General features: G+C 34.5%; 1 protein-coding gene across 1 annotated transcript in view; it reads right to left on the bottom strand.

The window, feature by feature from the left end:
* Window positions 1-23,892, bottom strand: part of LOC100647114 (scavenger receptor class B member 1) — a 38,452-nt gene extending 14,560 nt beyond the window's left edge. Inside the window, exons 1-2 of the mRNA XM_003399923.4 lie at window positions 22,994-23,892; window positions 7,976-8,788 (exon numbers count right to left, since the gene is read on the bottom strand). Of these exons, the coding sequence (XP_003399971.1) occupies window positions 7,976-8,156 (181 nt within the window). The 5' untranslated portion in view covers window positions 8,157-8,788; window positions 22,994-23,892. The remainder of the gene's footprint in view (window positions 1-7,975; window positions 8,789-22,993) is intronic.
* Between the last annotated feature and the right edge of the window lie 536 nt (window positions 23,893-24,428).

The raw sequence follows: 24,428 nt of genomic DNA, 5'->3' as shown, positions 1-24,428 counted from the left end.
AATTATTTTAAGAGTTATTATCCTCTAATCTTTCCAAACGCTTTAGTTTTTTTACACATTTTTAAAGAAATAGTACGCGTGACAGTGACGCTAGATGCCAATCATCTACCTGTTATCGTCGGTCTTAGCGTATTTAACGGTTAGTAAACACTTGCACGAAGTAAATGCGCTTAATGTATTTATAACCGGCACGAAACGGAAAAACGTTATTTATAAGGACGCACGAGATGAATAGCAAGCATGTAGCCGTGCAACTTTGATATTTTGTTGTCGGTGTTAATGTTAACAGCTCTTTATAGAAAAGTAAATGTAACGAGGAATATCCTTAAAGCAGTTGTACGTCACATCTTGTGCGCCTAAGTAGAAATATAGTTGTAGAGTTGTTTTTAAGCCGTTAATGAAAAGAATTTTATATTTTTTAACACATTTTGCGTTAGCTTCGATCGAATATATATTTTCATATTTCTAACAAAATTACAAATTATTTTAAAACGTTAATAGCGTTTTAAAAAGTTCATTATTTACTTGTTTAATATCGTTTTTACTAATATCGTTTAAAAGAAAGACAGTTTCGATTCCTCGCTACTGTTATAGCGATACATTATCACGAACTGACTTAAGTCATTTTTATCATTCGATTCAGTTTTAACGAAGTAATTCGAAATTCTTCGCCTATGCAAAAATTAATTGAACAGAGAAATTTGCTGTCCATGAGTCTAAGAACGAGTGACCTCACGGTACAGAGAAACGGTCAACTTGTACGTATGTACGTTTCATTTACCAATTCCCGTTTAAACATAAGCAATTTACCACAAAAGATTAGCAAACCAACAATCGTAAAAAGTGTATATCCTGAAAGTAGGATAACGGGCAGTATCCGAGGAATTCTCGTAGAATAAATTCGCTCGTATTTCGTTTTTACGCGCACCATCTATTCCGAATCGTTTTACATTTCCTGTGACGTAAATGTAAACGACGCACTGTGGCGAAATATCTCGATCACGATGAAAGGTAGATCAGTTATTGGTCATTGATATAATTTTTATTTCTCGAACTTTTAAAAAGCAAAATGATAGGCAACCGCAATAATATAATAAATTGTACAAATTCCTTCGTACATTTATGTTTACCATAGAGTAGAAATATATCGTACTCTTGCCTTAAAAGTAACGCAACTTAAAGACATTGATTCCTCGAAAAATACAAGGAATAGTTTTCGATTGTAACACACCACCTATTTCGTTAATAGAGAAGAATAATGCTGATGGAACAAGGTCGGGTGTCGTTTTTACGTGTACTTTTGCACCTTCGAATTTCCCATAAATGCGTAAAAATACAAAGTCTGACAGTAAGTTGTAACATTTATATATTATTGTCACATATGAATGATAATGATATACAATAAAGGAATACATAATCCTTGAGAAATAAAAAGTAAAAAATGCTTTACGTCTGACGGATGTGGAAATATCGACGATGAAGATAACGATCAAGAAGGAAAAGGAAACGACAGGAGCTGAAGCTAAATCTTCGTTCGGTTAAAAGGAAAATATTTCACTGAACTGGCATTGAGGAAGCGATCGTAAATATCGACTTCTCGAAATAGATGTTCGGATTGAACATTCTTGTGTGTACACTGCGCAAACATTAAAATAAGAATGAAACGAGTATCTCACAGATTACCTTCGTATCGGAATAAAATATGTATACCGCTGGCCAACAAACATGTTACGACATGTACTCGTTTCATTCATTGGAAAATTTCAACTTTTACTGTATTTATTTTTTTAATATAAAATACTTCTTATACTTTGAGACACGTATAAATCCGGCACATAATGCGAATAAAATAACAGATTTATAATAAAATAATTGAAAAATAAAAACGGGGAAGAGTATCCAATTTGTACGAAATATCAATAAGAGTCATTTATACACGTATAAGCATGCTGGGCATTTTATCGAAATCGGTTGATGTTTCAATAAGCGACATTTATCGGAAGCTATCGATTATTGTCAAAAAATATTTATATGTACACGATATATATAAACTGGCACAGATCTCCAAAATATGTTGTTTAAACTTTTAATTACAAAACATTACACATAAAAAAGTTTTAAAAGCTGACCTTTACCTTTTTCAAATAAATCCTAACTTTCCAATGCATCTATTGCTACATATAAAATCTGAAGTATCCCGTGAAACGTAGTGTTTAAAAGCTTTACAATAATTCCACGTATAAAATATCAAAGTCGTTAAAATGCCCTAGATTTCATACGGCATTCCGATAAATATACAGGTTCTAAGAGGCTTGTATGTTATTATTCCATAAGTATAGTAGCGCTTGCATATAATTATCATTATACGTAGCGACAATATTTCATTTTGATATGCTAGAATAATTTATTATTAATTACACAGATGAAATATCAGGATGTAATTAACTATATAACCACTTTACTTCACTGAAGCAAACTTTACTTCTCTTTGATCGAATACTGTTATTATTATAGTACTTCGTAACTATACAATATGTGCTTCTTTATTGCTCATTTTACGAGTATAATGAAGTAAAGAAACATCCATTGTCTGCGAAAACTAAATATTCCACGGTTCTGAACGATATTCGCACATACTCCGATTTTCAAATGAAGCATTTTTTCATCAAATTCTACGTATCATCTTCGTGGTATCAAATTTTTATAGCCGTAAGAAAGTCCATATACTTAGTACCAAATGCTATAATGTAGACAAAATGGTGCGCAAATACTTTCTCTAACCATTTTTCTTTCTTGTTCTGTACACCATATCGAGCTAATCAGTTTCGCTATAATAGTATTTAACACTGCAAATATCGGAGTTTCTTCCTCCTTCTTTCCTTTCAAACGCGTCTCAACGACGATCGTTGAAAAATAATCTACAAGTAACGGAAAAACAAAATATACATACAAAAATACTTATTTTTCTTCGAAGATCAAAAGCTTGCTGAAAGGAATTATTCTATTTGTTAACGAAAGTAGTAATTTTCACTGATTCGTCGAATCGGTTTGCTTGTCCTGTTCTTTTTTAACTTGTTTTTACTTTTTTTTTGTTAAGCCCCAAAATCTCCTTATAGTCATAGTCAGTTATATGACTTTACGTTATGGCTTATTAAATTCTTTCAGTCGTCGATGATCGATTATCACGGAAATATAAAGAGCTCGCGTTACTACTCGAAACGGATGGTGAATCGATCTTCCATAAAAACGAAATAACACGACGCATCGTCAGTACGAAGTAGGGTATAACGCTGGGAGGACCATCGGCAAGTTGTTATAGATGTTATGTACTTTTATCTCATCAGTAAGGTTACTTAATAGCCTATGAACCACGTAATATCGAATACGTGACGGAGCCGGTCGAACAAGTCAAAAATATCTGCGTTACTGTGGACCGTACTTCTTCCAGAGTTTCTCTGAACGACCGAGAGTGAAAGTAATCTCAAAATTGCCAAGTCCACGTATTCCTCTTGCTTTCGATCGCTACAAGCGCCTTACTCTCTCTCTCTCTCACTCTCTCTTTCTGACTCTTCGGCTTATGCTTCAGAAACGCGTTAGCCCTGGTACATACATTTTGCAACCTGCCGTGTAAAAATGTTTGGACAGGTGCGGTTTTGTAACCCTGACTGCATTCCAGCGCAAGGGACTAATTGTTAATCGGGTTTACGCTGCGAGAAGAACTTCGACGCGTTACGAATAACCGCGCATGATTTTTTCCCTGCCAAGGAAAAATATTCGAAAAATATTCTTTGGTCGTTGTTCCATAAAACTGTGAAATTTTTACATTTTCCAGTGGTACGCGTTAAACATTGATTTTTAAACGCGTTGCTTTTAAACCCGCTAAACGTTATAGCGGGCACCATACTACGAATATGTATTTTATATATCTTTGCATATTAGGTGCATTTTGTACGTTTGTGCGTCTAAAATGTTACATAAATGCGTAAGCATTCGCGATCTTTATACTCTTTGAATCGTTTATTTCAATATAAGGTTCGTTAACGATGTTCTATTCTTCGAAATCTTTTGTTACGAAGTTCAGACGTAGCGTCAATTTTCCAAAATGTGCGGCATCTTATATTAACTTTCATCGAGATTTCTCGAATAAAAAAAAAGTTTAAAAAGACCTAGCCGTTCCATATGCAATTTCGATCAATTCTATTTTAATAAATCAAGGAAGATATAGACCGTATCGATGGCCGACTTGTGCCATCATCTCTGTGATTCATCTCTGACGTATCTATTTAGAAATTTCATTGTCCCGATTGCGCTATTTTCGTTTTTTTTTTATTTCGTAAGATATATCGTATTTTCTACCCTTATGATATTTAACGACGTTCATTTGCTTATATAACGCGACTCATTTGCTTAATTATTGCCCGGTTGGAATAGACTGTAAAAGAACGAAGTAATCTTATAACGATAAACATCAGCGTTTACAGTTGCGACAGAAAAGAATTGTAATTGTTCTGATTACTGCGATGTTCCTTTACTTTGATTTTTTCTACTAATTACGTTTCAACGATGATCTCAAATATACCTATATGTATAGGCGTGTATTTTACGTTATTCCTATTTGTAAACCTAATACCATCAAGTTATTCGACTTACGATAATATTACGATTGGTACACACGTTGTCTCCGAAGCGACGATTTTATAGTACTTTGCTTGTACCTAATCTATAGTACAAACTTCGATCGATTTGCCAGCTGATTTTTTCACTAATTACTTTGAAAATGATTCGATATCCGAAAAAGGAGAGGATGAGATATAACGAGTTAGGTGAGTTCGATCACTATCATATTCCCATACCTGGATTCGTTTTTAACAATTTTCGTTTTACCGATATATAATTCTAACCTCGAGAATTACAGAATGGTATTTGGTCTACAACTTTCCTATCAATTTTCGGCAACGGGATAAGGAGATCTTTTTCTTTCTCGGGAGACACTCTCACAGATCCTGCGCGAATCTTTCAACTCGATTCTCCTAACACGTTATAATTAATATTTAGCTAGCCGAATGATAGTTGAAACAAGAAGCTACGGTTTTTAAGTAAAATTTATCGTATTACCTATTTTTACTGAAAAACGATTTATAGTTTAAATAGAAAATAGAACGCACTACCAACTCGTATAATTTACCGCTGTACCTAAACGCTCATTTCGAACAGTGTTTCACAATTGCGTTGCAGAAACCGTGATTTCGTCATTCAAGAAGTAAAACTTAGCTACAAAAACTAAGACTATACTACAAAAATGAACAGCGTTCTGACAAGTACAAGATCAAAGTTTATATGTATATGTACATTCTCGTAAGACATTACTTTCAATAATCTCTCGCATATGGCAAATGTGTTACCTGCTTTTAATCTCGTATCGTAGTCAATGAAAGAGAGAACAAAAGAATAAAAATGAAACCTCTGATTTCGTAATTAAAAGGATAATACACTGTATCGTTCACGATATCGATGCTATAGCAACGAAACCAGCTTCTAATTCTTCAAATGCCAAACAACGTTAGCCATCAACGTCAAACGATAAGATAAAAACGTCAAAAGACGTTAATACAATTCTACCAAAAACACTTTCACGTTCCTGGGATTAATAATGGGATGAGATGTCTGGAAAAAGAGCCTATAAATCTATGAAAAATGTATCGAGGGTATCGATCGACGGATAGCTGAATTATTATGAAATATATATTTATTTCCAACATATAAAAAAGAAAAGAAAGTTCCGTAAGAGAGCCGTTATAATTGGCAGGATAATCGTAGTTAATATTGGAAAGTCAGAATCAAAGCTTCTTTACTAAGAAGTTTGCTTGATTCGCTACTTTTTCTTACAGGTTCCTTCTCCCAGAGAACTCGTCAATGAATAATTGCAAAGAGAAAAGATCTTTAATAATATTACTAAACTCGTGCCAAAGAAATCGAAATTAAACTACGAAATCCATAAGAGCAACGACGAGATGTCATTCCGACGATTCTGTTGATTCGGTGGTGTTTAAGAAGACGTTGCTTTCACCTTATTGGAGCGGAAGACAAAAACTGAGAAAAACTGGTTCGAAATGAAAGGCACATCCTGCAATGATACACCGCTTCGAAAGTGTAATCCCATAAAAGCAAGCAACGCGATTTGTAGAAACAACTGCCTGGTTTCTCCGTGGCACTTGCTAAAAGCGAAAATACAGGACACGATATCGATGTAACAATAGCCCGTGAAGAAACTATTTCCAATAACGGAGATCGAGGTGCAGTAGGCTAGTAGAACAGGTTGCCCTACTATCGTGTATGTTATGCATCTTTCTGATTATGTTTGACTATAGCCAACATGCTTTACAGTCACGAGCGTCGATGCATGGCTTGGTCAGAATCCGATCCGAACGCTGCAGCGCGACGCGACGTCCCGTTCTCTTCGAAACTTTTCAATCGAGTGAAATTCCCGGCAATAGCCACTGGCCAATTGCATGGAAAGTTTGAAAAAGTAGAAAAATTCCAATGAACTTAAAGAAATAACTTAAATTACCGTACATCCATGTTGCGTTCTTACGTTTATGCAAACGATGATATAAGTTTGATCCTTGTGGTATCGAATATTTATGAAATACTTCTCTTAACCCATAATCACGAACGTTCCTAAGTTTTGCAATCGTCGAAACGATCGTTCGTTACGAAGAAAATATACTCGTTTATTCATTAATAACGTTATCAAATTATGATAATCATCAAATTATTATAATTGGAGATAAAATATATAATACTGTATTATAAAGATAATTTGCACAAAAAAATAAATATTAATTTCAATTATTTAGTAAATAATCTGTAAAAGAATATATAATAAATAAAATTTTACCATTTTATATATATCATAACATTGAGCATATGATATATATATGTATATATGTAATAAACTTTATTGATACGTACTTGCATCAGTTTACATACCTACTTACAGACCAGTTATTTTTGTCTCTAGTTACATTCTTTTTAGTTAATAGTATTCATATCGGAAGATTCTTTGCAAGAAATTTTTCCCAAATAAGATAAAATATCAATTTCAAGTTCATGGAAACAACGTCGATACAGCGAGTGCATTTGGCGAATTACAGTCAAGTTGAAAACGACTAGCAAACGCATTCCTTACGATATATGGAGAAAACGAGAACCTCTTATGATAATTCAAGTTTCTCTGGTAACGTTAAGAATTTCTTCCTGATTTTAAGGTGGAAACAGGAAAACTCTCTAGTCTGTTACACATCTTCGAAGGAAGTTTAACTTTCAGAGTAACATGCCCTTTAAGGATTTTTATAGCAACCTTTTTCATGCTTTTTAATATCGCGACGTGTTGTTTTAGATTTATTTATTACGCAAAAATATAAAGTTGAAACTACCGTGAAAAGTTTATAAAATGTATAATACGTAACTTTTATATCGATATTTTAATAAAACACGAAGATCATATAATTATGTATTTGCTACTAATAATTGCTTATGTTATTTGCACAAATATTAAAAAATTTTCTTATACAGAGTAATGGACTAAGACGGTAACTAACTAAGTATTTAGATATAATTGCATAGGTTTAAAAGAATATAGTATTTGTAGAAATACTTTGATTTGCATCTGAAGGAAGCCATAACCAGCGATAGTATCGTTTAAATAGCATAAAAACAATTTTCGATGTTTCCTGAGTTCAAAAAAGATCTGCCAATTCTAGTCTGTCGTTTCGTCAAAGTTTGGCAAGAATAACGATTAACCTCGTAATTAAATTTGGAAAAAAATTCAACCGCATTATCTCACGGAATTGAGATTCTAATCGTCATACTTTCGCGGTACAATACACGCGCTAATGCTTTTAAACAGCGGATCGTTTCATCACGATCTAACGGAACCATACAGAAAATCATAGAGTAGCTACGATATGCTTACCGTGCTTGAGTTTCCCGTTCTTCGAAATGAGGAAGGACAAAGGTCGTGGAACCTTGTCCGTGCACAGGCCATCGTGTTGACTCGTTCTTTGTCCGAATAGAGCGTTTCTTCCTACTTTCATGTATTCTTTCCCCATCTTCTTTGGCGAACTGATCCCCAACAATGACCCTAAGAACTTCATTTTGAGCTATTGCGCGATCAAATTTCACGATAATCATAGAAATTTCACAATTTTCTCGAAACTTGCTCCAACTTTGCTTTTCTAACGCTAATTTTTTCTAACGCTATACCGATCAGGCTTCGGGAAGTTATTCTTCGTCAAAGTTTCTCGATATTAAGCACGATGTAATATAAACGTCGAAGAGATCACGAAAGCGATAAGTACCGTTTCTAGAGTTAGTTTACTGTTAATAGTCTCGCTATTAAGATTCACGGTAATTCGGGTAATTGGATAATTCGTGCTCTGATTATCGCCACTATACCGTAGAAACGTTGTTTCGGTTAATCTACGATTTGTTACGTTTTGAAAGTATCGTTTCACGTCACTTCTCCGAACATTGTTCCCGGGGATGTACGCGATCTCTTCTTAAAACATCGTTAACAGGAATCGTTTGCTTTTCTCTTCGCGATCGGGATCGATTCTTCCTTGCTCCAACTTATTTCTCGCTATATCTCTCCTCTTTACCGTTAGTTAATAGCTCGAATTACGCTTTCACGATCGTTTACGAGATGCTATTCTCCATCTTTAATCTCAACGATCCTCTGCGATTTTCGCTCAGGCATCGCACGCTTCTATCTTTGTAGGGTCGTCTTCTGAAATAGGAAAAAGAGTCAATGTTAGTAAAGTGAGTTGATTTAAATTGTTAAGCTTTGCGATGCATCAAAGACGCGTAGAAGGGAGGAAAGCAGTATCTGAAGAAGTAATATAGAGAGGAAAGTATATATTTAGTATATATATCATACAGTATATATTTGTAACTCATAAAAGGTGAAACTACTTAGAACTCGTGAGTTTTTCATATTGAAATTTTCAATATACTTTATAACAAGTGTTCTTTGGTTTAATTTTTAAATGTATTAAACATGTCATTCTCTCTTTGTATTATCGCGCTTTTTACTTTCCTATATTAGAGAATTTACTTTCCTATATTACTTTCCTGTATAGAAATGAATTGCAAACTGGCATTTTTACTTATACGGAAATAATTTTTAATAAATATATACTATGAGTGAAACCTGAAATATAACATCATAGAAAGTGTAAATAGTTTCGTCATGGAATATGAAAGTTATTTCGGTCTCTATACATATAATAGTAACAGGGTTAAAGGTTGGATAAAGCGAAATTTTAAACAACACGAAGAATTTCTAATAGTACTTACACTTTCACTATAGTTAGCACAAGTACTTAGTATTTGCTCGTATGCTATATACAATGGTTATATATGGTCGGGAAAGTAGTAAAGAATATTTCTCTCATTATAATATAACACCGCATTACGTTACGTAAAATATAATCGTGTTTTAGAGGAAAAATATTGTTTCCAGATAACTACTACTTTGTCAGAATTTGTAGATATTCGTAGATATAGTTTATTAAAAATTAGGGAAAAGTTTAAATCTTTTAACGAAGTACGATTCTTTGACTTTCGATCGAATCATCGATGAACTTCTTGTAAATTTTGTAAAATTAGAGTTCTTTCGTTCGAGTTGGAGATACGAAGCTACTCGTTGACCCATTACGAGAAAACCTCGAGAAAGCTATTTTAATCAGCTGCTATTTATCTTTAAATTTTTAACGAAATCTATCTTAAAATATCCCAATTTTTAACACGTACATGCAAAAAATAGAAAGTGCCGATTGAAAAAAACTGTTAATCTGTCCAACATACGTTACGAAACATACGAATATATGTAATTCACGTTGAGTGAATTCCATTAATTAAGCATGACATTCGCATCTTATTACTGTTACAGTTTATACTCTTACGTGTACGATATTTCATAATTTTCGTACCATTGTATATCCGTGTAAAAACTATTTACATATATTAAACCCTATATCGTCTTACTGTTTATAAGGCACAATTATTTCGAAAACGACTTTATGATTTTATGACGCAACATTATTTATATTTTCATTCTTATTCTTTATATGCATTGCGATATAACAGCATATCTTGTTCCAATTGCACGTATGACGATAGATGTATCCCTAGTAGGGGGTCCGCTGCGATATAAAGTTTCATCTATTATAATTTCATTAGTCTTCGATGCTTTTCACTTTTAAACTTTCTTTTTAGCCAGATATGGTTTAATTAAAAATACTTACGTTCCTTGGTATATAATTGTCGACTGTGTAAACGTAAACTTCCCTGATTTACATAACTAATATTTGTGTAACAGTATCATAACGGGATATTTTACAAGATATTAGAGATAACATTCTGTAAATATCGAATTCCGGAAAGGTATCGGAGAGTAATTGAACTAACTGTATTTTTATTTTCACAAGGAATTTGTCTTCGACGATAGTCGTCACGCGAATACATATTTCACTTCGCTATAAGTATTATGACAATTTCCATGTTATTTTCACTTCCCATATTTTTTATACCGATTCGTTAATATTTGCTTTAAGTAATTTGTTCGATTATTACGTTAAAAAATAGTTTTTAACACACATTTTATTACACATACTTTGCCTATCTGCTTTAGTTCACGAATTTGTTGATAAAATATTTTGGATAAACATTTTCTAATTTTATACGTATATATGTATACATACTTTTGTATACATAGTCACTTAACCCCGCGGAGCTTTTTCTTTGTAAAAATTCCTTCAGGCTCGGTGCAGACGAGCAACGCTTCATCGTTGCGATGTCGTTGTGCGATTCGGCAGGATAATATTTTTAATTGTGCAATGTACACGATCCCGCTACGATATCGCAAGTACGACGTCTCGGTGTCGTTGCGATCTCGTGTCAGCGACGTTGTGCGATTTATTTGTAGTTATGCAATGTACACAAGTCTGCGATGTCACAACCGAACAAACGATATTGCAATGATTGCACGTCGTTTGCCGAATCGCAAAATTGTCGCACAGCGTAACAATCAAATATAATATCGATATTTTTGTTTTAACGTTACCGTGCATCGTTAATTACCTTTCTCCGTCAAATGGATTCTCTTGACATCGTATTGTTAGCAGAAGAAATTCGGAAATATACCGAAATATGAAGTATAACGCGCGATAACTATCGCGATGAAAATAGAAACAATCTAGTCCGGATAAAAATCTACGAACAGCTCTACGTAAATTTTAGAGAAACGTCTAATACAGGAAAGACCGCCATTAGTAAGTCCTTCCCTTTTTAAAAAAAATTATACATACGCTCGTATGATGTCGCAAACAAATGCGCGAATCGACGATCGTTTTAAAATACCTATTTACCATTATTTTCGAACATTCTAATATATCTGTAAAAGATTATACACGAATACGACTGGAAGGCTCAATATGTATATTTTATTCGTTTTCAATCACACGTTGAAAGAGCAAGTCGTCGAGTATGGCAAGTCGCATTACAGTACCGGTATCCTTTGGCTGAATTCCGCTGTCGATTCATCGAACGACTCGATACTCGTACGAAAGTAATTAAAAAGTTTGTTTCATCCTCTTTCAACTGCTAAGCACCGTGGCGATGCCACCTTTCGGAAGATTACCATTGTATAGTATTTTCTACCATTTCCTGTAATAAAATATTTGTATACTAAATAGGCAAAGCACTGCTTCGTGTATAGCTACGTTCTATCCATAGCCAGTTTCAAATCGCAGCGACGTCGTATCGGTTGTCCGCGACAATCGCATAGCGGCACCGCAACGGGATCGCAACCGGTGTCGTGCCGCTCGCGTGCATCTCAGAGATCGCGGTGCATCCGACAGATACAGTAGCTTAAAATCTAACTATGCTGTAGCGCTTATTTTTGCGAAAGAAACCGAATATATGAAAAGTATTTAATTGTAGTAAAATTAACGCAGACTACAATATACCAGTCAACGATCATACCGCGCTGGAACCACTCGTTCTCGATCAGCAAAACGTAAAATATAGATATACTTGAGTTATATATAAACTACATAATTACTAATAATAAAAGAACGAACAATTATGAACTTAGAAATATCTAGAATTCTAGATGAACCGCGATCTCAACCGTGACATGTAAATGTAGAAATATACATACTATACTATACGTGTAGTCTGTAGGCGAAGTGTTTAGGATTTTTTGGCGAAAACGTAGGTCGAGAAGGACGAAGGAAGAGGAGATAATAGACGCGTGTAAAACTCTCAAGCCGTCAGACAAGAACTATACGCGATAAATAAAACAAATTCCAAATAAATATAGATTCCAAAATAGTAAACAAATTACAAAATTGATAAAAAAGTTAGTTATAAGATCGTATTAATCGTTTAAGCCAACTTTAACTTACGTTAACATACTGTGAAAAGTCCCGGCCGAGGAAAAAAACTCGGACAACAAAGAAATAGCCTTGTCAGATGACTAGAGCTGTTACGCATAACGAAAATAGGATTTGCCCAATGATAGACACGCGATGAAACCGTTACATCCCCGAAGAGACAAGATAATGGTTCTATAGCCCTGAGAACTGAGAATTTCCTCGACAAGAATACGGGATACTTAACAGATCATCGGAAAACATTTCAACTCGTAACCGATTATTCGTTTTATTAAAATAATTGCCAACTTTATCGCAGAAACTTAACAGCTATCTCAATTATATTGGTTCCTCCACTCAAACCGTTATAAATCGTTAAAAATGTGAATTTGCATAAACATCTGCAGTCTGCCAATCGCTAGTTGGATCGTTAGTAAATTAAATCGTTTTATATCACGAGGATATGTTGATAACGTTTATAAATTTTTCTAATTTCGTGGCATGTAAGCATCGTAACCAACCGCATATTTTGACAGCAAATGCAGGAATTATCTTGCGTAAAAATTGCACGAACTTCGTGGAAAATTCGATATTTCATGGCAGTGATTCAACGACGAACCGATTTCACCGACGTATACGCTATAGAAATGAACGAGTGTTAGAAGTGAAAACTATTTCAAACTTTCAATGCCTAGATTTCGAAAAATGACGAAATGAATATAATATCCTTGGAAAGCTTGTTGGCCGTAATTTAAATTTCTGTACAAATATCTTACAATTATTGAGAAATTATATATGAATGCAGTCGACTTGTTATGTACTTATCTGTGTACGTACATATGCACGTTACTCGTTACTGAAACATTAATCGAGCGATTACTTAAACACATAGGATAATTGGTTGTTTCTACACGTGTTCCACTTATCCATATTGATAATCTTCTAAGATTTGATTTTCAAAGGCGAACATATACCTAATATTGGTATTCCGAAATACACGTTTAATAATACAAAATGGAATACGTTATTGCTCGTCAAACAAAGTAATTACAGACAGATAATTTTAATCGTACTCTTTGGACAATCGACAAACTCTTCGTACGAGATATTTGTTTTGAACTATTTTATAAATAAACGTTAAACGCTAATATCAAACACACGTAAGAACAATGATTTGTAACTGGAGATTTACTTTTTATGTACATACTTCTTATTTATACAAATATCGTACTCTGCTTTAGTTAAATACTCCTTGTTCAAAGAAATATCGCAAATACTTGTATAGCTGAATTAAGTCTGATTCGAGGCTAAATACAAATGCTAAATACAAAAAATTTGAATAACGATTGACTTTTGAATAGAGATGCAATAACAGATATTTTTATTATCTATGTACAAGTAAATTATTTAATAATACAAGAAGAAATACAGTTAACGTAATCGAGATATTGTAATATTCACGAGAAGTATCTCGTAGAACGAGTAAATAGTTCTTAATGGAAATTAATACCGAAAGACTTTTTTCATGTAAATATGGTATAAGTGCATCGTAATCTGTTATGTTTCCCTGGATGAATTATACGGCACGAATGATTAACGAAGAATGCCATAATCATACAATCGTAACTAGGAAGAGATAATTATACATTCGAGACACAGAAATTATCAAGTTTCAACTGTCTAATTTATAAAACACGTATACGTGCACATACATATGTGTTACGATACATTTTCTTCGTTATAGAGGTTACTTCTTACGCTAGCATTACGTTAATATTCCACGATACATTCCATCAGTGTCAAACATGCCGAATGTCGATGTTTTCAAAGATCTGTCGGTGATAACAATTTGGGATCACTACGCGTTTCATTGGGAATTAAAGAAGCAGCAAATGAAACAATTAAAACTCTATTGTCTTAGAAAATCGTTTAACGAGAAATTTTAATATCGATAATAAAATTAGCAGATGATTGAACGTGAGTACAGTTGGAAGAGTGAATTCAAATTTGCGACGATGGCGTATACCGTTCTATGCAATTGGGACAAGTTGAAACTGTTTCAAGTTATTGGAACGAAATACACTCCGGATAGATGTAATTTTATGCGTTTTATTATATGTATATCTAATCAACATTTACGTTAGAAGTTTGTATGAAATGAAATTCTAGGATTATAGCTGCACTAAACGCCATGTGATTTTCTACTCTCTACAAAGATGTATTTAATACTTAGGTGTTAAATACCGGAAGCCTTAAATACTTTCTTTCCTAGAAATTATCTCTATACAACTTTCATTTCCATATATTTTTAATGAAGCGCGTTATGACAGATTATATCAATGAGAGAGTATACTAATATACATCCTTACATAGCTGATATACTCGTTAAAAATGATCGACACGATCAGAGAAAAATATAGTCTCTTATAAAATTTGTATAATCTTTTAAAAAATATAACAATATCTTCGCGATCAAATGCCCGGTACGACATCAATAACATCGTATGTAACAGTGTTCCATTTGTGCAAACAATGGATCTATGTACTTGTGCCAATCCTCTATTTTTCTGTAAATACTAATCCTCTAATACTAATTTCCTCCAAATACTAATTTGCACGACGGCAAATACGAAACTGAAAATGTTACATATAAGTTAGGAAAATGCTGCCGTATTCTTAAGAAATTTCCAATAATTCTTTTTAAAATATATCGTTTTGGAAATGGTCTTTTTAATCTACGTTTTGTAAAATGAATTTGTTAACCCACGTTAAAAATTCAAGCATTAAATTACCGATCAGAATCAAACCGTTCAAGTACTTCATAACATTACTGCTTTTTGATATCCTGAAAACATAAATCTATTTTATAAAAATCTGTTTAGTAAACGTAATGAAACGTAAATGTTACAGTAGCTCGCGATTGCATCGAAGTTTGCAAGACTCGATAAATTAAGGAAGAATTGCGTTGTGTTGCTGCAGGGCCTTAAGAAATGTTTAACGATCATGTGTATTCGCTACAAATGCAGATCGAAGTACATATAGATGCGTAGATACATATGTACGTAAGTACATTGTACATGTACATCTTACACGCATTTGAAATTTTCAACGCTTATATCGCAATCCTATATTGACTTTCCTTGCTCTCGCTATCGTTCTTTCTTTTTCTTCTCGTCTTGGTTGGTAGAGCACGCTTTGATCGAGATTAACGTCAAAGCGCATTCGTTTCTTTCCCTTTTCTTTCTTTTTTTTTTTTCTTTTGTATTTTCATAATTATGCATTTTATGATTATTACGTGAGCAGAAAGGGATGGACATTTTAAATGCAACGCATCTCTTTAATAACGAGGTTTTCGGTGCTATCGATCTTAGAAATTTTGTGCCATTTTTTCGCGAAAAGGAAGTTCGTACATAAAGATTAAGATGTTGTTTTAGAAAATAGTTTATACGATGGAGAGAACAATTTTTGGTGATTATTGGAAATACGGATGACCTCTCCGACTTCAATAACGTTGAAACATATTGTCATGGTCAATATTTTCAATTTATGCTTAATACTATATGTATTATCGAACAATTTTTGCGGACATCTTGAAAATTAAGGCAGAGCGATTATACGACGTATAGAAAAAAGTCGTTTAGAATGTTAATCTTGCTACGATACATATCTATTTAAAGATCACTAAAATCGGTGATGTCATTCCTATTCCCAACAATTACCAAACTTTTTAAACAAAATCGTTTATACGAAGTCAAACAAAGTCTCTTCTAAAGCGCTGTTTTATATATTTTATAAAGAAATTCGACTTATAAAAGTCAGCCTGAGCTAAGTGGATAGATGTCAGCCACATCGTCATCGGAAGTTGTCAATTAGCAAAAGCTAGTGCATACCAAGTTCGATTTTACTTTTCATCTAGCAAACCCTAGTCTTTCTAACTCCTCGAAAAAACGCAAACTGGTCGGCCCAATTAAAAAAAAAAATTACTCTGTTTTCAAGGACGTTCGAACACTTTCGTGAGTTGCTGTATGTATCGCGTGAAAAGTGTTAAAATCTATAAAAATATGTATTTGATGTTTCTGGTAGCTGCTACGATTTCTCCATTGAATGATGATAAAAGTTATTCAATGATGTATCAGGATAATACCGTTGGTATTATTGCGATTCGATCGTATCGAACGTTTTAGAGAAAGCGGTAATGCATGGTCGCGTCTGATTCCTACCATTTCGTTTCGTATTTGGAGCGTAAACCATTTCTGAAATTTGGTATAGCAATGATTCTGTATAACGTTTCAAGCTACATTTACTTTCATCGATATGCTACACCTTACTTTCAATTTTCTATATCATGTTACAAAACTATACGAGCTTACGGTAATCGTTATATCCTATAAAGACGTCGTATTACTTTTGGAAAGATCTATTCGAGATATTCTTCTGAAACTAAACGTTAACCTTAAAATAAAGTAATAATAGATATCGTTATTATAAAAGCGTATCAAATACAAAATAGAATTTGTATTATATACGTTACGTTTGTCTCGTAGTAAAGATACGATCATTTTACATTTTTACATTTTTAAATATTAAATTTATAAATGAAAAATATAATAATTAGAAATATTAAGGAATTTTTATTACTTTTTCATTGTTTATACGTTTCCATGAAGATATTTGAAACAATCCTGTTAAGATTTATGAGGAGGTAACACACGGATGTCCTGTGTATCGCTTGAAAACTAAAACCGACCACCCCCTATATGTATAAGAAAAAATTGTTCAAGACGAAGACCTTGACAAACGTATTTCAAGGTAACTATTCGGCACCTTGAACCTTTACACGTTAATAACGTATCGACGATTTAACAATTCAAACGGTTTCTCAACGATTCTATATCTTTTCCTCTTCCCATACGATTGTTTCGTCAATTTTCTAACGCTCGCTGCCTCGATGACAACGCTGAACCTTCTTCTAATTATCGATTATTTAAATATGAATTTCAATTTAATTACGAATCAAACGTCGACCAATCGTTGTAATTTACATCGAACGTACTTGGATGCGTGAAGAGGTAGCGACAATTCGAATAAAAAGATGATAAAAGTTATTCAAAGTGAATTCGCTCTGTTATATCTTGTTGATCTTTCATCGACGAACTCGATATGTATATTTTTCTCTTTAAACACAGGAAAATGACAGTAAACGATTATCTGCGATGTCCTAATTGTTGTTACATTAATAGTGGGTATGTCGATATTAACTGAGTTTTTTCTAGTTAATTTGTTAAATGCTACGAGAATGCTAGACGTATCATATAGAAAGTATTTTCTCAAATAATTAAAAAATTAAATTTCATTACGGCCAATGCAAAATTTTCAATTTGTTAAAATCCAAAGGGGGAGAGAACCGAATTTAATTCGAAGGTGGAATTTAACAAATTCTAAATATGTTCGATCGATAACGACGGTACAATGTATTTTGTATTCGCTGACTATGTAGAAATACGTAGATATAATGACCGCAAGGACGAATGGTGTGCCTGACAGAGTTCACTCGCCGTCTATTTGCGAAGGAGGAACTGTGATTCCCGACTTTCCATTTGCGTCCACGAGGAGGGACAGAAACAAGCGTGACGCACATTTCCTACCGTTATTACACCGAGAACCTACAACCAGATCGAGCTTTCACAACCTTTCGACATTTCCAAACGAAGCAAAGTCACGATATCAAGGATATACGTACAAACTAAGGATAATTAAAAACCGAAAGAAAAATTGAGTTTTATAATAATTTTGTCAAATCGTTGATATGCACATATATGTAAATAATACGTAATAATAAAAATAGGACTGTATATGTCGTATGAAATAAGAACACGTGCTATAAATGGAAACAATTTTATCAAATTACATATCGCCACGGATTCCACGCTCGAGCATTGCCTCCATCAAACATATTTGCTCCGTACATCAGCAATAAATAATCAGCATTTGTCTATGGTCTATCTCAGGAGAAATTGTACATTAGGTTGCGGTAATAATCCGACTTGATGCAAACACGACAAGGCGATGTACGACGTGCCTGGTACTAGAATAAACAAATGCAAAGAAAACGATGGTGGTTATGGATCATTTACGGTAAAACTACGGTATCTATCACCTTCGATAGCTATCGAACCTTGAAATCTTGACTGGTCGAGTTGGTGTACGTTGACGGCTACTTAATTTCCTTTTTCTAAAACGGCCACTTATATAGAAATATCGATTAATTCCATAGTTTCTTCTTATTTATAGAAAATATATCGAGACAGTTTCGAAAACGAAAGTCTAACGTAACCGTTTTTATCATAAGCACGATATTACTACGGTAACTTTAACTACGATAGACATTATACTCGTCGATATATTATAGATCGACAACGATCGAATAGATATTGTGTTATAAATATAACGAAATCCTAAATAATAGGCTCCAAGTTGAATCGGTAACGAGTTTGTCTATGGATTTGCATGCGCCAAGTAAAATAGAATAGCCAAAGAGATACAACTTAAACACAGATTTGTTTCATCCATCGAATATCGTAACGAGCGTTTCATTTCGGATATTTTACATATTTTTACATCTTGTATCTCGCTCTATAAATTTTACTTGGAAATCTGTTTCTAATCCTCGTTCGGAAATGAGACTATACGCAAAGAAAATCGTATTCTATTTCTTTTGTTTAGATTAGATCATCGTCCCAATACCGCAGCCAATACATCGATACTACCCGATGCTACTAGCCATCCGATCGATCAACAAGACTACGAAGAAAACGCTCGATCGATCTTCCACTCTGATTATCTGCGAATTCTTCGCAATTCCCATAAAACGAACACAACGCAATCGCATTTATACAGTTATTACCGACGTTTCTTCGGTGACATAAACATTTACGTGCTACAATCACAAGGTCGTTAAACCAATTTACCGAAAGTCCGACATCTGGACAAATTGCAAAAATTACATATATATGTAAGAATACGTAAAGATAATACGTATAAAAGCAAGAATTCTTTTTGTTATCAAGTTTTCAGCAAAAGTTGTAATTTTTTCATCGAAGATTTTGAAAACGCTTTCTCTTCATACAACCGATGCTAATATTAGAGAAAAATCCTGGTAAGCGAAGAGACAGACGGTTCGAAATAAACATTCCAGATAACGTGGAAAAGATACAGGGAAGCATTTATCCCGAGCTTGTGGTTTCCATCTGAAACCGCGATTCTCGATATTTTCACGATGTTTTGCGTGAATCGTGATAAAAGTTTATATCGTTTGTACCATTGGCTTCGCCTAGATAAAATTATTAGCGACAGCTTATAAAAATTACGATCGCGTCTCATTTTATAAATATCAATTTCCACGAATCGTAGATTTTTCAGTTGCCAAACTGTCTTCAAGAACGTAGACGATATATTTATCGCAAAATTTATTACATTCTGCGATACATCGAACTTTACTTAGTTTTCCTTTCCTTTCCTCCCTCTGCGTTCATTCTTTACATTTTCTTTATCATTATCTTGAATCAGCTAGATTTCATCGAAAGATCGATGACAGTAACGTATCACGGTTCTACTCAATTGCGTCACAGTATTCGCGAAAGGTGAAAGAAAAAATAGTTACTCGAACGGTTTCACCTTCTAAGAACATGTAACAGTGGAATAAATAAATTTTCAAAAGCGTTAGGTAATTTTCACCGAATGATCCTTCGTTATGCTATGAATTGTTAGACGATCTAGCTTGACGATGTTGAAACGCGAATCATCGATACGTCGCCAATGAGATAAAATATTCAAGTTCGCTAGTCCTTCGTTCACCTATGAAGCACGATTGTATTTCGTTCGTGTAAATTAGCAACGATATCGTCAATTAGATCATCGAATTCGAAATTTAAATAACCAACTGTCTGAACTTGTGAAACGATAATTAATTTTCAGGCCATTGACATTTCATATTTATAAAATTATAAATGTTTAAGCAAAGGAGTATACCTCGACGTGTAAAGTCCATTTTGTCTCAAAACAGGAAAGATCGAAAAATACGTTGCCATATCAAGACCTTTAAAGATAAAGGGAAAGTGGTCTTTGTCACTTTTTACCGACTATTGCTTTATCTTTGCTCTTGCTTTATGTAATAATATGTTAATGCGGACGATCTTTGTAAAATATCGACAAAATACCCACGAAATTACTCGAACGTTAAACATTTAAAAGTCCTCTACGTTATTTGCCGTTAACTAAATTTATTTAAGCAATTACATAAAGGTTTACGTTTACGGTTAGGTTTGTCGTAATTTGGCAAATTTTGACTCGTTTTCGAGCGTATGCCGAGTCTCGACTTGCCGAATATGTTAAAAAAAAGGTAAATTCTTCAAATTACTTTCGAAAGGCTCTGGATAAGTATACTTATTTGAGCGGTCAAAAAATTGATGCGATCATAAAGAGAAAGTGATATCTTTGCGAAAGTCTGTTCAGAGTGGACCACGTAATTTTATCGCATTTACTATTTCCAAATGCTTTTTTTTTTATTAAGAACAATTCGATATGAAATTGTTACATCCCGAAATTATATAAAAATATAGAAATTATATCGAACGTTTTTACAGAAACGTTTACTTAAAACTTACTCGAGATAAGATAAAACGTGATTTTCTATATCAATAAAATTACGTGTTCGCGTATACATTTGAGAAATACGTATTTATTTACGGAAGCAAGTGAACAAAGAGTTATTTCCGTTTTAAAGCGAATAAGCGGCGACATTTAAACGTTTTGACAGTGACTGATCAACGTTGCGAGACAGCTGAACTTGCCCTAAATATCAAATAATAGTTTGAGTAGTTCCAGTAGTTCCAGTCAACGTACCGTGTAATAATACAGCGAAACATGCCTACAGGTGAAACGATACAAAGAAAAGTTCAGGTTAATGGTTCCGTCTAAGATCGATCGAACGGATATCGGTGGTTACAAAAGAAAGTTATATGTAAATTACGAATTATTTAATCTCGATTTATAAGTCGTATAAACGACCTATTTGTTTAATTGCGTTTAAAAGGGTGAAATAGTATCGTAGTAGAAAAATACGGCATAATTATCAAATCAAATAAAATGATCCGCGAGTTCGAACGAAATTTCGAGTATTCAGCTATTTTTACGCTATTTGGTCCTGTTAACGATGATCTAACAAATTCCAAGTCGTCGCTATAATATTTAAGTTAAGACGTTTATTTGAATTCACGAGGACGTGCCGTAACGACAGTTTAACGACATTGCGAGAAAGAAACTAAACGCCTCGTAAACGGAAAGAAATGTTACCCGAACCTTGCGGTAATCGTTAAGGTGAAAGGTCATACCTCGACGTCCTGTTGCATCCAACACGCACGTAGCGCAATATTTAAATTTATGCCGAAACTTTGCAGTGCCAACCAAACTCTATCAATGATCGGATTAGTAAAACGAAAATAGTATTATACGGCCTATATAATTATCAGATGTACCAGAGATTTTTGCGCAGTTTTGCAAAATCGAACGATACAGAAATACAGAGAACGCGTACCTAGTGTACAAAAATGGATAAAATATCCGAAGGAGAATACTAGTTGGAATTTTCAAAATTTTAATCGTGCCGATAAAAATATAAATTTACACAAGAATCTGTAGCCTAATTACTAGGGTAATATCGTTTAACGAAGAAAGTTTCGTCAAGTTCTTTTTTTACGAAAAATCCAATTTACGTGAAAACGCGATCGCAGATTATTTAATACTTGCCGAGAAGAAAATATTCTCCAAGAACAAACTTGAAAATTTACCATTTTATACATTTTCCATTCCACCTGAGGATCAAGTATTATTTTAAAAAATGTTATGTACGTCATTCTTTAATTATAGCATTTAATTAGGTAAACAATACGTGATTGTTCAACATCTTCGTAACTGTCTTTAAAATTGCACGTATAAACATATACATATCGATATATACACGATATACACATGGAAGGCAAAATAATTCGAAAGTATTGCTCTTATCGATATATTTCACAAATCTGTTCTACAAACGCGAAAAATTTGATCAGCCGTCAGAAGGCTCGAGCGCGATAAGTTCGATCAAATTCTCTGCCATCCGCTGTAATTCGCGTATACGATCGATGTTTCACGTACTTTCTTCCTTTATCGTATCGCATTAACCGTTCGTATTAGCGTGCAAAATAATAAAGAATATTAATTCACGAATGTATGCATTGGTTGGCCTTTAAATTTTAACAATTTTCCTGTTACACGATTGACCAGCGACCCGCGCGTCATTTACAGGAAACGCAGCTTTTATCGAACAAACGAGACGATCCCTCTTTTCGACAACTCCTCTGAAAGTTTCTAATAAAATTATTGCAAGACGGGGCTATCGTCGATGGATCATGATACTAGACTCGTGACCGTATTCTTTGCTCTATCGTAGATGATAGGATGCGTAACATCCACGTTCTTCGCCACTTTCAGATAAGAAATTATTCGTATTTACTTACGTAAAGTAGCCGACAGACGTTCCCTATATGCGCGCACAAGCAGCTTCGTTAACTGGTCGGTAAAATCCCTCTTTATGTAACGCACAACAGTTTCGTCGAGGTAAGCGATTGGAAGGAACAAAACCGTACGAGGCAGGTTTCTCTATCAGCAAGGTGCTACACGCGCATATTTGTCGGTCGTACTCATTTAGACCGTGATCGCCGTTTCCCTTGCTCGCGATATCCCTCGTAGGATTTCCTCTTCAACCTACTTTCCACCTTGCAATCAAGCCTGCTTATCACCTTATCGTTTGATTGTTTCTCCACTGACCGACGATCACCGTTAGATTCGTCCCTTTCATCGATTTTGCGTATCTTCTTCGCGCGTCTATCGTCTATCCAAACAAACGAACCATCGGTGATTCTTTTTGAAAATTTGTCGAGCCACGGTGAAAAACTTGAGTACCAAAGGCGAAGCTTCCAGCGGGCTGGTATACAACTATTCGTGACTCTCCGAGTAGCGATGGCACATGATTTTTCTGGAGCGATTAGCGATCGTAGGAAGGGAGGCGGTCGAATTTTGTATCGCAAACTCTTATCTTTTATTTTTACTGTTCAAAATTTGATATCTTACTCTCTACACTTGCTCGTGCGAGACCAGGGTAAAAATATCAAAATCCAATCTTCCTGTGTGTAGCAACTTCGAACAGGCAGACTTTCGCCGAATCCATCACTTTGACGGGACAAAATTTGAAAAATTCTGAGAACGGTTCGACCTCTTCCTCGACGAAGATTCGCCGCACGAACGTGAAAAGGTATAGAATCGAACAAAGGATCGTTGGTTTCCGAAAGTTTGACAGCTCGAAGACGAATGTTGGAAAGATACGCGCGCGTGTTCTTCGATCCTGTCGAATCGCGAGGTGAATGAGGAGATAGCGAAACGGTATTGCAGCGTGGACCACGGTAACGAGAACGCGGTGCCCACCAGCCGGCCAAAGAAAGTGGTAGGGACAGCAGGTAAAGGTACGTCCCGAGAACTGTCTATACGCCACGCATCGAACCTCTCTCTCTTGCCGGATTCTCTTTAACGAAACTTTGCTCGCTTTACCGGTCCGATGCGAAGTGAAAATCTCTCTTATCGCGTGAACGCCGTGGAAAACTATGCGACTAATGTTACAGCGTGTCGCACGGATTACTTTCGACCGCGTTTCAACCCTTCGAAGGTCGCGTCGCGGTTCCATATTCGTCGCTTATTCGATGACCAAACTAAACGTCTGTGGCGAATTCAAAGCTACAAAAATCTATGCAATGCATACGATATGCAAACAAAATAGGAATTTTCGATGTATCGTAATTGAAACTATGTATAGAGTTACAGCATCTTGGTCGTGAAATTAATCCGTTTAACTTATCCGTGGTCAGCATGCTGTGATTAATTAATATATTTTCGTAAAAC

The sequence above is a fragment of the Bombus terrestris genome, chromosome 12, assembly GCF_910591885.1.
Source record: "Bombus terrestris chromosome 12, iyBomTerr1.2, whole genome shotgun sequence".
Classification (NCBI taxonomy): domain Eukaryota; kingdom Metazoa; phylum Arthropoda; class Insecta; order Hymenoptera; family Apidae; genus Bombus; species Bombus terrestris.
The sequence above is the reverse complement of the archived record's forward strand: the minus strand, read 5'-3'. Positions and strand labels throughout refer to the sequence as shown.